Here is a 13,403-nt window from a genome sequence, read left to right as displayed (position 1 = left end):
AAGAAGTACAATACAAGAAGATCCATATTAAGTGGAATTAATTATATTCTCACTTTTCTTTCACACCACCACACTCTCTCTCCACTCCTTATCTCTTTGTTTTGCAATCTGCCCTCTCACTCCATCCCTCTCTGTCATCCAGACGAGTTCAAGTCCTTTCTGAAGAGGCTGCCCGCCACTCACTTCCTGCCCATCAGCAGTGTTCATCTCCTGTGGGGCAGCGACTGGGACCTTCAGGCCCGCTACAGGCTCCTTCAGAGTTCCCTGGAGATCCAGCGGCTCAAGATCCAGCGCACCGCTCGCAAGCTCTTTGGCCTCAGCATCCGTTGTCACCACAACCCCAACCACCAGATGCCTAGGGAGAGGTGGGTGGAAATATGACCTCCACATCGTGATGGAAATTACTGTAGATGTGGATTTGCTCAGCAACATAAAGCAAAGGTTCTGTTTTTGCCGTTGATATCTTTGGATATTTGCTTTTCCAAGAGCAAGAAAAGCAGATGTGAAAATGTATTCCACAGAGGAGTGACATCTATCAGGGAAATTTCTCCTCTGAGATGATGTAGAGGTTTTATTTTGATTGTTGCTTCTTGAAGCATGCACAGTAAGGATGTCATTCATTATACATTTCAACTTAATGGCTCTTTTGTTTCTGTCCATCAAGCCAACTTAGTGCTGAGGCTTGCACATGCCCAAAGCACTCTTGCTCACTCTTGTATTTCACATTGCAGTCTGAAAAGAAAATGTAGCTGTGGGAGTTTTCTTGAAAGGTCATTGCACACATCTGTCACCACCTATTGCAGTGGCAGCTTAAGAGCCTTGCTGCGGATGTGCCATGGTGTCAGCACCGCCTGAAATGCCAGGAATTTCTCCTTCCGCTGTAGCAAATGGTAGAAAACACTATGCAAAATATGCAAAGTTACCGGGTGCCACATGAAACACCCCTAAAACTGTTCTGTGTAGGGGATGTCACCATATAAATGGAAACAGAATCCGTAAAATATTAATTTAATTGGATCTGAAAATGAGCAGGTGTCAACTGTCAGTGACAGAAAAGGAGCACACCCACATTTGTGTGTGAGAGTTGGCAAAGGTTTGTTCTGAAGTGTTATCAAAGAGCCGCAGTATGCGCTTCCTCTTCTATGGAGTACGCATCAAGAGTGCCTGATGGCACTGGAAATAAGAGCAGCATCTTTATTTGCTTGCTTGTCTGAGACAGCTTTGCATCTGATGGACAACTTATTTGTTTTCATCACATCTCTGTGCGTATGTGTGCACTTTGCATACATGCGTGGGTGGATCCTAAGTGGTCTAAAGCTCACACAGGGGTTCTTAACAATGCCATACTGTTATGTTTTCATAATATAATTTATTAGCTTAAGTATAATCTGTTGTACAAATATGTTTTATTTTATCCCAAATCTCATCAACTCCTTATTTTTATGTTATTGTCTAATGAAAACTAACAATTATTGTATTAATATTTAACTCTATTGTAAGACCTAACTTGTTTTTATAACTATGTTTTTATCACATATTTTGTGAGTTTGCCCTATGCAAGTGTATAGTTGGTAGAGTCCCATTACGATCTCTTCCTTTGTCCCTGATTCAAGAAACATGCCCCCATCACCAACAGGGACTCCAACCCTCATTTCTCCTCTGGGCAGCCTATAACAGCTGATCAGAGGATGAGGGAATTAAACCATAAACCATCAGCCCAAGTGTTTTCAAGGTGTGTGCCAACCACCTTAGGGAGGCCTTACAGCACATCCTCAACCTGTCAGTGAAGCTGCAGAGGGTGCTGATGATGATGTGAAAAACATCCTGCCTGGCCCCAGTGGCCAAGAATGGGCACACTAGGGTTCTAAATGACAGCACGCCAGATCCCTTGTGAGAGACCGTTTAGATCCCCTCCAGTTCATACATCAGGTCCACAATGGGGAGGATGATGCTGTCAACCACCTGCTACTCTGTGCATATTTGGACAGGCACTGTAGAATCATGTTCATTGACATCTCCAGTGGTTTTAACACCATCCAGGGTCCTCTCCCGGGAGAATTCCCCCTGAGCTATGCATGTGGAAACCCCTGTGATCACTTGGATCACAGATTACCCCACCAGGAACACAGTTTTTGACACTATGCAACTCTTTGTGTCAGATCAACAAGTAGACAACAAGTGGCTCCTCGGGTAACTGTACTATCTTGCTCGCTTATTAACCTTTAAATCTTAGACTTATTCAGAGTAATGCTATCTTCAGAGGTTCCCTGAAAAGCTTGGTGATAGTGCAGTGCATCTGTTAGGTAAGGAAGGAGAAATACATAGGTCTTACAGGGGATTCAAGCCAAGGTAACCAATATAAGAGAGATGATGTAGTACTATTGGTAGGTGAAATCACACCTCAGATTTATTTACATTAATAAAAACTGTAGTATTAGTATTTAGACTGCATATGCAATACAAAGTGGGGACATTAGAACTTCTTAGATACTTTCTAAGAAGGCTGCGACTTTCTAAGAAGGCTGCAGCTGTACTATGGCGCTGCAAGTGGCTCACGCAGTCTTTTGCAATGTACTGAAAAGGTAAGAAAAAAGCGAAAAAAAAAGCTTTTGTGATGCTTTGTTGCCTAGGGAACTTAGCTAAGAAAGATAGTTCATGGAGGTGAGCTTAAACTCACAAGATAATCAGTTTTTGTATAGTCTATTTCACTTGAGTGACCTATTAGCTGCTTGATAAAGCATGTGTATAACACTGTTAGTGCATGCATATAAATATGATTCTGAACAAATGTATATTCATAGCTAAGTTCAGAATAGAGGTACCGATAGAGTAGAGAACGCATACTACAGTCTGCTTTCTCCGATAATGTAATAATGTATTGACTGACACTACAACACAGTAGAGTGATGCATTCTTAATGAACCAGCTCCTCTTTAGTTTTATTTTATTTCATAATTCTTACATGCAGCCTTGAAGCACTCATATTATGCCAGTCCTAGTATGCTTTTAGTTTAATTAAATTATGGATGCAAAGTAGGGGAAGGGGAAGTTAATTGCAATTATTATGATGTAAACTTATATCAACAAGTTAAACTTATCCAAAAAAGATTTTAAGTTTTAAATCATGCTGCCTTCACCATTGCACATTGCAAAAGGTCAGTCAATAAACATATTTACATCAGCTAATGAAAGACAGGCCTCAGATGCATTGTTGGCTGGCCATAATTACAATTGCATATCGCCACCTTATAATTTTTCGAGGTTTACCTCACCGCAAGGTATCCATTCATTACAAGCATCGTAAATTCCTGTTGTGAACACTCACTGCAATAACTGTGTGGAAACTTTATAGCTGAACTATATTGGATTTGCTATTGCATTTCCTGTAATGAGTATAGCGGCTTGCTTCAAGTAAAATGAACATAGCAGTTTGTCTTTGGTATAAATGATTAATAGTGACATATATGAAGTAGCTTCACTCCTAGCCAAATCATTTGCATCCAGGCTATGTATTAGCTTTAATTATTCATGTCAAGTCAAGCATATTTACAAATATGTATGTACCTTCCATGTGATGAATTAATTTGCCCTAATTTTTATTAATTTTAAGTTTTGCTTAAATATATTGTAACCACATTGTTGCATTTAGTTTTATACTTAAACGGAAATTTCACCGCTGGAAAGCTGAATATATCTTTAAATTGGGTCACTAATGTAGTAGAAATGTGAAAAGAAAATTGAAATTGGTGGCTTCTAGGCCGAGATAAGCCAGAAAATGTGTTTTTGGCTCATATGGATGAAAGACACCAAATCCCAGAATGCACTTGCTTTGCTCCTGTATGAGGCCACTACCCAAGCCCCGCCTACCCTTTACAGACAGACAGTGAGACGATCAACTCAACAAGTGTGTTTTATTGTCATTTTAACCATATACACGAAAAAACGTTTCACCGTGGCTCAAGTGGTGTTACACATTTAAAACATATACTTTTTTGCCACAGCTGATACATTATCCGGACTTCTTTCAGCGGATTGATTGATAGCTCCAGAGTGAACAGAACTGTGTCCATGGCAACGCTCTGCTATGCATGGCAACGGTGTGTTATCCTTGGCAACGGTGTGTTATCCTTAGCAGCGGTCTGTTATCAAGAAAATTAGTTGGATACAAATCACCCCATTTCTGCAACAGGCAGTCCGGGGTAACACAGCCCACCTCCACTAGTAGTCTTATCCGGTGACAGCAGGCTGGATTGTCCACAGCAATATTTCCACAACAACAAAAACACAGCACAGCAGTCTCTGAACTCGCGTTGGGAGTTTCGTTGAAGTTGGATGTAGTCCAGTTTGTTTAATGAGTGGACACTTGCAAGCAGGATCGGTGAACAGATGGCTGGCTAGCGTTAGCTTTCGACCGGCACACTCGTTCAACGCTCCCCACTGATGAGGTTACTTTACCGGCCACAGGAATCGAGCACCACCGCTGGTCTCCGTGCAGGCAAAGCTTGCGTAGTGTGTCGAGTATTGCATCCGTAATAAAGTGTCCTGCATATTCTCCGATGTGTTCCAATGTATCCCGGTGGTACACGTGTGTGGTAGTTTGAATGCACATAATTGTTGTTCTAAAATTTCCGTCGGGATGAACAGTTTCTGCTCCTGCTGAGAAGCTAAGCTAGGATTCAAGATGGCTGACACTCGTTTTTCCTCGGCAATCTCCGGAAAAAGCAGACAGTCCAACCCCCTTTGGGCTATGCGGAAGTGGCTCCTAATACAGGCTGTAGTCTTTTGCCTCTGGGCAAAAAAACCTCAGATGACGCAAAAATCGTCATTTTGCGTCATCTGAGGCTTTTTTCCAGACCCACAATACAGAGCTCTCCCCTCTCAGGGGGACATGAGGGAGGGAAGCATCGTCATGCAAAAATACTACCAGGTTTCTACTGATACAAAGCTTAATGCTAATCGGTGAAGTTTCCCTTTAACGTATCCTGCCACATGAAATCATCAAGAATATTGCTTTGTCTCATACGGAGCTCCCGAAAAGGTCATGGTGGAATTTATTTTTATGAACTACATTTGCGATCCCTTGCAATATTGTTTGCATTCCCCCTGATCCAAAGAAACAGTTAGTGTGTCAGTCCTGTCCAGTTACAAATATAATACACTGCCACTTTAGAGTAATGCTCTACAGATACTACAGAAAGGAGAGATGATGTGACACTTTAGGTTATGTATGTATTGCTCATTACTGACTTTCAAAAGGCAGAGCACTGACAGTTTACAGCATACATCTGCAGCTGACCTGCCAGGCTGTGTTGGTTGAAGCTGTAGCTGTGGATATAATCATTGCTCAGACTACGGATGCATTTGTGGTTGTATATATGGTGCTCTTTCCTGCTCCTATTAACATTCACCAAGAAAGCATAGTTAAGCCACACAGGATTTGAACCTGTGGTGCTTATATCAGATATGACAGATGTGTTAAACACCACAGGAGTTCAGAAATACAGTAGCTTCAAAGCTTTGGCAGCACAACCATTTCAATTCACTGCACACATACAACCCTTGCATTAGTGTTACACCCATTATAAATTGTCACAGCCATGATCATAAAAACCAAAGCACAGCATTGGCTACAGCCACAAACACACTACATAATACTATATCATAATACAACTCAGCCTTTCTCTATGGATCAGAGGGAACACAAAACTTACTGCAAGGTAACAAAAAAAAATTAAAGAAATAAAATTCCCACGGTGACCTTTTGGGGGCTCAGTACACTTTTAATACCATTTTAATACCATCTGTTGGTCTTTCTTTTTCTGTTTTCTTTAATTATCCTGTTCTGATATTCTTTTTTTATTTTCCTTGCTCCAACAAAGGAAGGAGCTATGAATTATGTCATCTACATAGTAAAGTTTTGATGCCCCATTACAAACCCAAAGTGTGCTCAAATTCATGAAAACACACCGCGTCCATTCCGATGTATTTTCCTTTAATTTCCTATGGCAAGTCTAAGCCAAGCTATTGCTGTAGAAACAAATAAGGCAAAAATAAAAGTAGCTGCTTGAGGCACTCAAATAATTTATTGGGGAAGAAAAGAAAAAAGACATATTTTATATCAGTATTTCAGACTGGATATTTCAACAGTTATTGCAAATAAATTAAAAGGAGGGATTGTTATGACTGTGCCTGTGTTCAATTTAATAATGAAAAAATAATGGGACATTTTATATTTGAGGCACCTGTGAAACCAATCTCTTTTGTATACTAATTCCAATGAGGATTGTTTTGTTTTTTTTAGACATAATGTGTCGCATCCTATAGTTGAACAAAAAATCAGTTGTAATATTTGCCAGTTACATATCTCTTATATCAAAATCCAATTACCTATAAAACACACACTGCAGCAGATGTGTAATAGGAATCGCCTGGTATCACATTTTCATATATAATTACCGTGGCCAAATAATCATGGTAAATGGCATTATGATAATAATATCACTTTCCTGAAATAGTACTATTAGAGCTAAGATATACTGTAGACAAATTACTACACACCATGATTATATGAAGAGTATATTGCTTTATTTGGCATGCATAGCTCCATTGGACTTACTTAAATGCACTTAAGATGCCATCAAAATAAACTTTGATTATTGTTATAAGGCTATAAGAGTGACTTTAAATGCAGCATATTATATGTGTAGATTCTTTGTACAATGCCTCAATTTGGTTTTTCATACACATTCAGATTTGTTTAGGGTGATAATGAAGTGAAAGAAGGTTCTTTTTGCCAATATCGGACACAGGTGAGGCTCACCTGTGAGAAAGAATGTAATGTGCACAATTTTGAAGCAGCGAGTTTCCTTTGTGTCAGTCATGTAAAATGCATGCACCCATAAACTTGCTGTGCTTTAGTAGGTCGACTGGCTAATAAACGTAGAAAGTAATGGCCTGAGTAGCTAGAGCTCAGAGCTAGACATACTGTACGTGGAGCCTGGTTAGCTGGCCCTGCTGTGACTGCTCTGCCTGCCTTAAAGCTAATCAAAATCAAACTGTGAAAGAAGGCAGGGGTGCTGTGGTGTGTTCATGGTGCCCTCTGAAAATAATGATAATATTAAGGGGGGATTGAAATTGTTGGCGGTGTTACCATCAGAGTGTTTCGCTATGATACAGTGAAACCAATATACTGGCACAAGCTTGGTAGCACTTTTTGTATTCACACTGGAATGGACTGCAAACACAAGCTGGAGGGAACTAACATAAGACACTCATCTCTCTAAAGACACTGCAATACTACGGAGTGGCAATGGAGTGATTGAAAAATCACAAATACAGTGCTTGCGCCAGGAGATTAAGACTTCTCATCTCTAGGGGAAGAGGCAAAAGCAGACATCAGCACACTAGTGCTCATAAGCAAACAAGCTCAAGAAATAGCTGCTCCACACAAGCCACACATCAAGTCTGCAATAGAACAAAGACATGGGGAAGCCAGTGAGTAACATGATCAGATGGATTGCAGTGTTGGAAAGACCACACAGATTTATGGCAAGAATACAAAAAAATACATAAAAAATGCACAGGTCAGGAAAACCGAAGCCAAAGAATAAAAGAAAAATGAGGATAGCTTGTATTTGAGGTTAGCCAATTATCACATGTTTGGTGTGACCCAGAAGCTTTCAGACTCTGTCACATGCTGTTATGTCATGTTGCACAGAAATATCATGCAAAAACAAAACAAAAAAATAAATATCCAACAAAGGTTGGGCACTGTCTATCAGATAAATTCTTGCTGAGTAGATTAAAAGCCAAACGTTATTTTACAGAACACTTGCATAAACTGCAAAAAGACAAAGAAGCCAAACTAATGAACACAATATTAAAATGAGATCAGCATTATTCAGCTTCACCAGTTTTAATAAAATACATCCTCTCCAGACTGAATTATATCTTCTTTTGTCTACAGAGACAACTAACCTTGTGATATATGCAAAGCATACATTTTGAAAGGGAAAAAGAGTCAACCTTATTAAATTATTGAAATGGCTGCATCCAGATTACCCTTAATCTCTAGGGGAAAATAACCCCTTTAAATCCTTTTATATGAAATGATATCCTTCAGAACTTTATCACAGGGATTCATCACTTCTTGGGAGTTTTTCTTGAGTGTATAAGAGTTATAACAGTATACAAGTTTTACAAGACTATATTAATTAGATCCCTTGTATTCTGGTCTAAGTATTTATCATGCAAGAGTGTCCTCTATGTAAAAGAAATTGACACCCAGACAAGAGCATACTGGATGCTGATAACAAGATACTGGCTTAACCACTCGCGTGTTGTGTCTTAGGGTTATTTCTCTGAATCTGACGGGGCTTTATGAAAACATTGATACATAAAATGTTGTCCTTGTTAAGTTTTGCATTGGCCCCTAAATGTATTATTTTAATGAAATTACTCTCTGTCCACCAGCATTCTTCAATAGCTTAATAGCATCGCTTCTTTAATTTACCCTGCAGTTCTTTCAGATAGGGTTATCTCCTTTCCGTTCTCCTATTAATGCTTTCCATTGATTTACTTGTGATCTCTGTTTATGTCCCTCCAGAAAGAAACACAAAGTCTGATTGTATGCTGACGATATATTGTTATACATTTCAAACACTTACAAAGCGTTTTATCCTTTTGAGTATTGTCAGTATTTATTAGCTTAACCTCTCAAGAGTGCATCAATTAAAATGTGTTTTGCCGGGCGCCCGGATAGCTTGGTTGGTAGAGCGGGCGCCCATATGCAGAGGTTTACTCCTCGACGCAGCAGGCCCGGGTTCGACTCTGACCTGCCGCCCTTTGCTACATGTCATTCCCTCCCTTTCTCCCCTTTCATGTCTTCTGCTGTCCTATCAAAATAAAGGCTGAAAATGCCCAAAAAATTATCTTAAAAAAAAATAGAATCAATGAATGATTATGGGTTTTTGAGGAATATATTAACAGCTGAATGATGATATTGAAATGTCCTTATATTAAAAGCAGTGATTGACACAAATACAACAATTTACAGATTGCACCAAATTCAATTTTAGCCATTCATTGACCACTGAATGTCTTCATGTTGTTTTGTAAAAGTGTTTTTTGTCGGGGAATAAGGTACACATTGCTACTGAGTATGCTTCAAATTTCTCCCATCCTCAATTTCAAGCCAAAGTTAGTGGAATCAAACAATGTGCTCTCATTGTCCTCTATAGGTGATTTGTTCCAGGCTCATTTAGGATATAGCTTGGGGGCTTTCTGGCCGGTTGAGAATGCAATGTCGTCCATCATAGTTAAGTCTTAGCTTCATTAACATGTCAAGTTAACCTTGACCAGCCCTCTTCTTGAAAAATTAGGATTCAAAATTCACCTCCTACAGTCAGAAAAGAAGTTCCAGTGCTGTCAAGATGACAAGGAAAGATGCCTGAGGGGAAAAGAAGAGACAAGATAAGAATAGCAAGTAATGCGTTCCACCTAAGGGAAATAATGCACCCAGCCCCCCACCATGAAGGGAAGAAATTATTCTATTGCCAACTATTCTGACTAGATGGATTTCTCGTATACATTGCTGCCAACCATTTTTTTGAGCATTTCATTGATTTTATGATTCTTTAATGTGTGTTCATACCTTTGAGCCATAGGCTTACTCTAGATAAGGTAAAGCACCCCAGTTGACTTAATGATGGGATTTGTTCATAAAGCTTTAAAGTGCATTAGCACACCATAAAAGATAATTGAACATAATTAAAACCAAACATGATGTCCAATGTGTTAGATGTCAAAGCACGTTTCAAATCTTTGCAAGTTGATTGTCAAAATGTACTGACATAAATGAAAGGTCTTCTGGGAAATCAAAAAAATGCGCAGAAACATCACAGTATGCTATGGAAAAATGTGTCAGCAGTATTGTATTGCATACACAACTTGTGGTAAATGGGCAAAAAATAGTGCTTATATGATAATACTTTGAACTTTCCATCTGACCACTGTTAATGATTCTTTCCTGATTTTCCTTCTCTTTCTCTCTAGATCTGTGATGCAGTGGCTCAACAGGGTTCAGTCCTTCCTCTACTGCAATGAAAACGGGTTCTGGGGGACCTTCTTGGAGAGCCAAAGGACATGCGTGTGCCACACAGGTGTCACTCTATGCCAGCGACCCATCCCATGTGTCATAGGTGGCAACAACAGCTGTGCCATGTGCAGCCTGGCCAATATCTCACAATGTGGCTCCTGCAACAAGGGCTACAAGTTGTACCGTGGTCGCTGTGAGCCCCAGAATGTAGACTCAGAACGTAGCGAGCAGTTCATCAGCTTTGAAACTGATCTGGACTTTCAGGACCTTGAACTGAAATACCTGTTACAGAAAATGGATTCGCGACTGTACATTCACACTACTTTCATCAGTAATGAGATCCGACTAGAGACCTTCTTTGACCCTCGATGGCGTAAGCGCATGTCCCTGACTCTCAAGAGTAACAAAAACCGGATGGACTACCTTCACATGATAATTGGTCTATCGATGAAGATCTGCCAGATGCGAAATAGCAGCATTGACCCCATGTTCTTTGTTTATGTCAACCCATTCAGTGGTAGCCACTCAGAAGGCTGGAGCATGCCCTTTGGGGAACATGGTTACCCCCGCTGGGAAAAAGTACGACTGCAGAACTCCCAGTGTTTCAACTGGACTCTCCTGCTGGGAAACCGGTGGAAGACCTTCTTTGAGACGGTGCACATCTACCTGCGTAGCCGCGCTAAGATCCCAACTGGCTTACGCAATGACACAGGACAGGGTCCGGTGGATCTCGGAGACCCTAACAAGCGGCAGATCTACATAAAAATATCTGACATCCAAGTGTTCGGCTACAGCCTGCGCTTTAATGCCGACCTGCTCCGTAGTGCTGTGCAGCAGGTTAACCAGTCGTACACACAAGGGACTCAGTTCTACTCATCCTCATCTGTTATGCTCCTGTTACTGGACATTAGGGATCGGATTAACCGCCTTGCCCCTCCATCTGCACCTGGCAAACCCCAGCTGGACCTCTTCTCTTGTATGCTAAAGCATAGGCTCAAGCTCAACAACAGCGAGATGATTCGAGTAAATCATGCCTTGGACATGTACAGCACAGAGATACTAAAACAATCAGATCACCTGACTGCTAAACTCTGTTGAACATACTGTAGTAACATTAACATAAGGACAGCAAACAGAAACACCCAACAAATGAACTACGAGGGGATCTTAATGTTTATTTTGTTTTCTCTTTTTCATTTTTGGACCTTTTCTGCCTTTTGATGTAATATTAACTTTGTAAGCATAATTCTTAAATGGATAAAGGAAAAAGGCAGTGATGAAAAGCATTTCAGATAAAGATAAAGAAGATTAATGGAACCACTATAAAGACTGTATCATATTTGTCCCAGCATGTCTGTCATTTCAAAAAAGAACTTAAAAAAAAAGAGAAAAAAAGAAATATTAAATCTATGTACTGGTGAAAAAGAGGCCTTGATTTTACTCTGAGGGATCAAAGGTTATATCTGAAACTGCCATTCTTTACTGAGAAAAACATTTTTAAAGGAATAATGATATAACACAAGGGCAGACCAGATATCCTTTTATTTCAGCTAATGTGCAAAATATTTCCGACCTAACGGACAGTTTAATATTAAAAGATGTTTATACATTGTAAGGATTAAATAGCCCTAGTGAATAAGTAGTCAACACATTACTTATAGACTCTTTATTACATTTCAAACCCACAGCAGATCTGCATTGCTCTTTGTGAGTTATGAGGCACTCTGTCATTGTTCTGACACATAAGGCACACAGCAGGGCAGTAATGGATAGTCATGTCAAATAACAAAAGCCAGCTGTTTATATATATACATATATATGTGGGTGAATGTATGTGTGCGTGCGCGTGTGCAAATGTGCGTATACCTTTTTTTGGCTTGATGCTTATTGCTGTTCGTTAATTGAATGTGTCATTTGAGATTGACTCCAGTCTAAGCAAAATCTTGCATTTGGAGCGCTTCTTCTCGTGTTTGAAATTCAAGCTGTGTTTTTCACAAGGCAGTACCTCCTGGTGCGTGAGTGCAATATTGTGGTCTGAAGATTTAACAATCAATGCTATTTTGTACAGCTTTGCAAAATGTACATGTTGTGACTGCTGATTTGTGGAGCTTTTCAGCACCAAGAGCAAAATGTAAACATTCTTCATCCAGGCACATTTGCAAGACAACTTAAAGCCATACACTTCCCTGAGGTAGACATACAGTAAGACATAAAGTTCATCCCCATTTCACGAAAGTACGTACATAAAAAAATGTTCCATTTGAATGTTTTTATTTTATTCTCTCGGTTTTTAGATAAGAGCACAGCAACAAGGGAGATGACAAGAAAAGGCATATTATGTTGGATAAGAATTGTGTTGTAAAGCCATTGAATTTCTCTGTTGTGCCACAGGAAAAAAAAAGGAAAAAAAGAAATGGTTATATTAAAGCTTAAAATACCTTTTTGGCGGTGTTTAATCTGTAAGCTTTTTATGACCACATGTAAAGATCAAGTTTTTTTCTCTCTAGATATGAAATTTAACCTTGTTTTGCATGTTGCTGGAAACATCAACAGAGCTGCAACTGTGTTTAACACTCTCAATCATCTAACTGAAATATGAAACACTACCTATATGTATTGTTGGTCACATTTTATTTGGGTAATCTGATGCTGAAACATTACTATTGCTGATGAATATTTGTAGGTCCAGTCCATTACCTGCATGTTTAACAACAACAGAGGCAAGTTCACTCATGTCATACAACCTATAGCTGTTCTCATTGATGGGTTTGAATTTAAAAAAGAGGAGTATTTGCTGCCATGGCTCCCAAACTCTGGAAAAACGTTCCTCCCAGTGTAAAACTTGACAGCCAGTTGCAAGCTTTTAGAAAAGCGTCTTAAAGTGCTCATATTATGCTTTTTGGCTTTTTCCCTTTCCTATATGTGTTATATATCTTTTTAGTGCATGTTATAGGTTTATAAGTGAAAAAGCTCAATGTCCACTCCTAAGGGACTTACCATCTCCAACAGAAAACACTGTTCACAAACTGCTCCAAACAGTTCTATTGTAATCCAGCCTTTACTTCGGTGACAAACGTGCATCACTTTGTAACACATGTTATAATGCTCACCTAGCTGCTAGCGTGGCACGCCCTCATACTCTGGTTTTTAATGGCTAATTGTCCTTACCTAGCTACTGCACATGTGTGACTCCCAACAAAGATTGAACAGAAGTGAGATGCTTCACTCAATAGCTAAAACGGAGAGCTCAACACACAGGGTGAAAAGAGGAGCTGCAGCAATGTGCAGTACAACAAAAATATGGTTT

The 13,403-nt window shown here is 39.6% G+C and overlaps 1 protein-coding gene across 3 annotated transcripts in view; it reads left to right on the top strand.

Annotated features, from left to right (window-relative positions):
* brinp1 (bone morphogenetic protein/retinoic acid inducible neural-specific 1) overlaps positions 1-12,562 on the top strand; it is a 159,086-nt gene extending 146,524 nt beyond the window's left edge. For all 3 annotated transcript variants that reach the window (XM_028602441.1, XM_028602442.1, XM_028602443.1), the window contains 2 exons: positions 143-365; positions 10,054-12,562. In XM_028602441.1, the coding sequence (XP_028458242.1) occupies positions 143-365; positions 10,054-11,194 (1,364 nt within the window). In that variant the 3' untranslated portion in view covers positions 11,195-12,562. The remainder of the gene's footprint in view (positions 1-142; positions 366-10,053) is intronic.
* Positions 12,563-13,403: the final 841 nt, after the last annotated feature.

The sequence above is a fragment of the Perca flavescens genome, chromosome 16 (genome assembly GCF_004354835.1).
Source record: "Perca flavescens isolate YP-PL-M2 chromosome 16, PFLA_1.0, whole genome shotgun sequence".
NCBI lineage: Eukaryota > Metazoa > Chordata > Actinopteri > Perciformes > Percidae > Perca > Perca flavescens.
The sequence above is the reverse complement of the archived record's forward strand: the minus strand, read 5'-3'. Positions and strand labels throughout refer to the sequence as shown.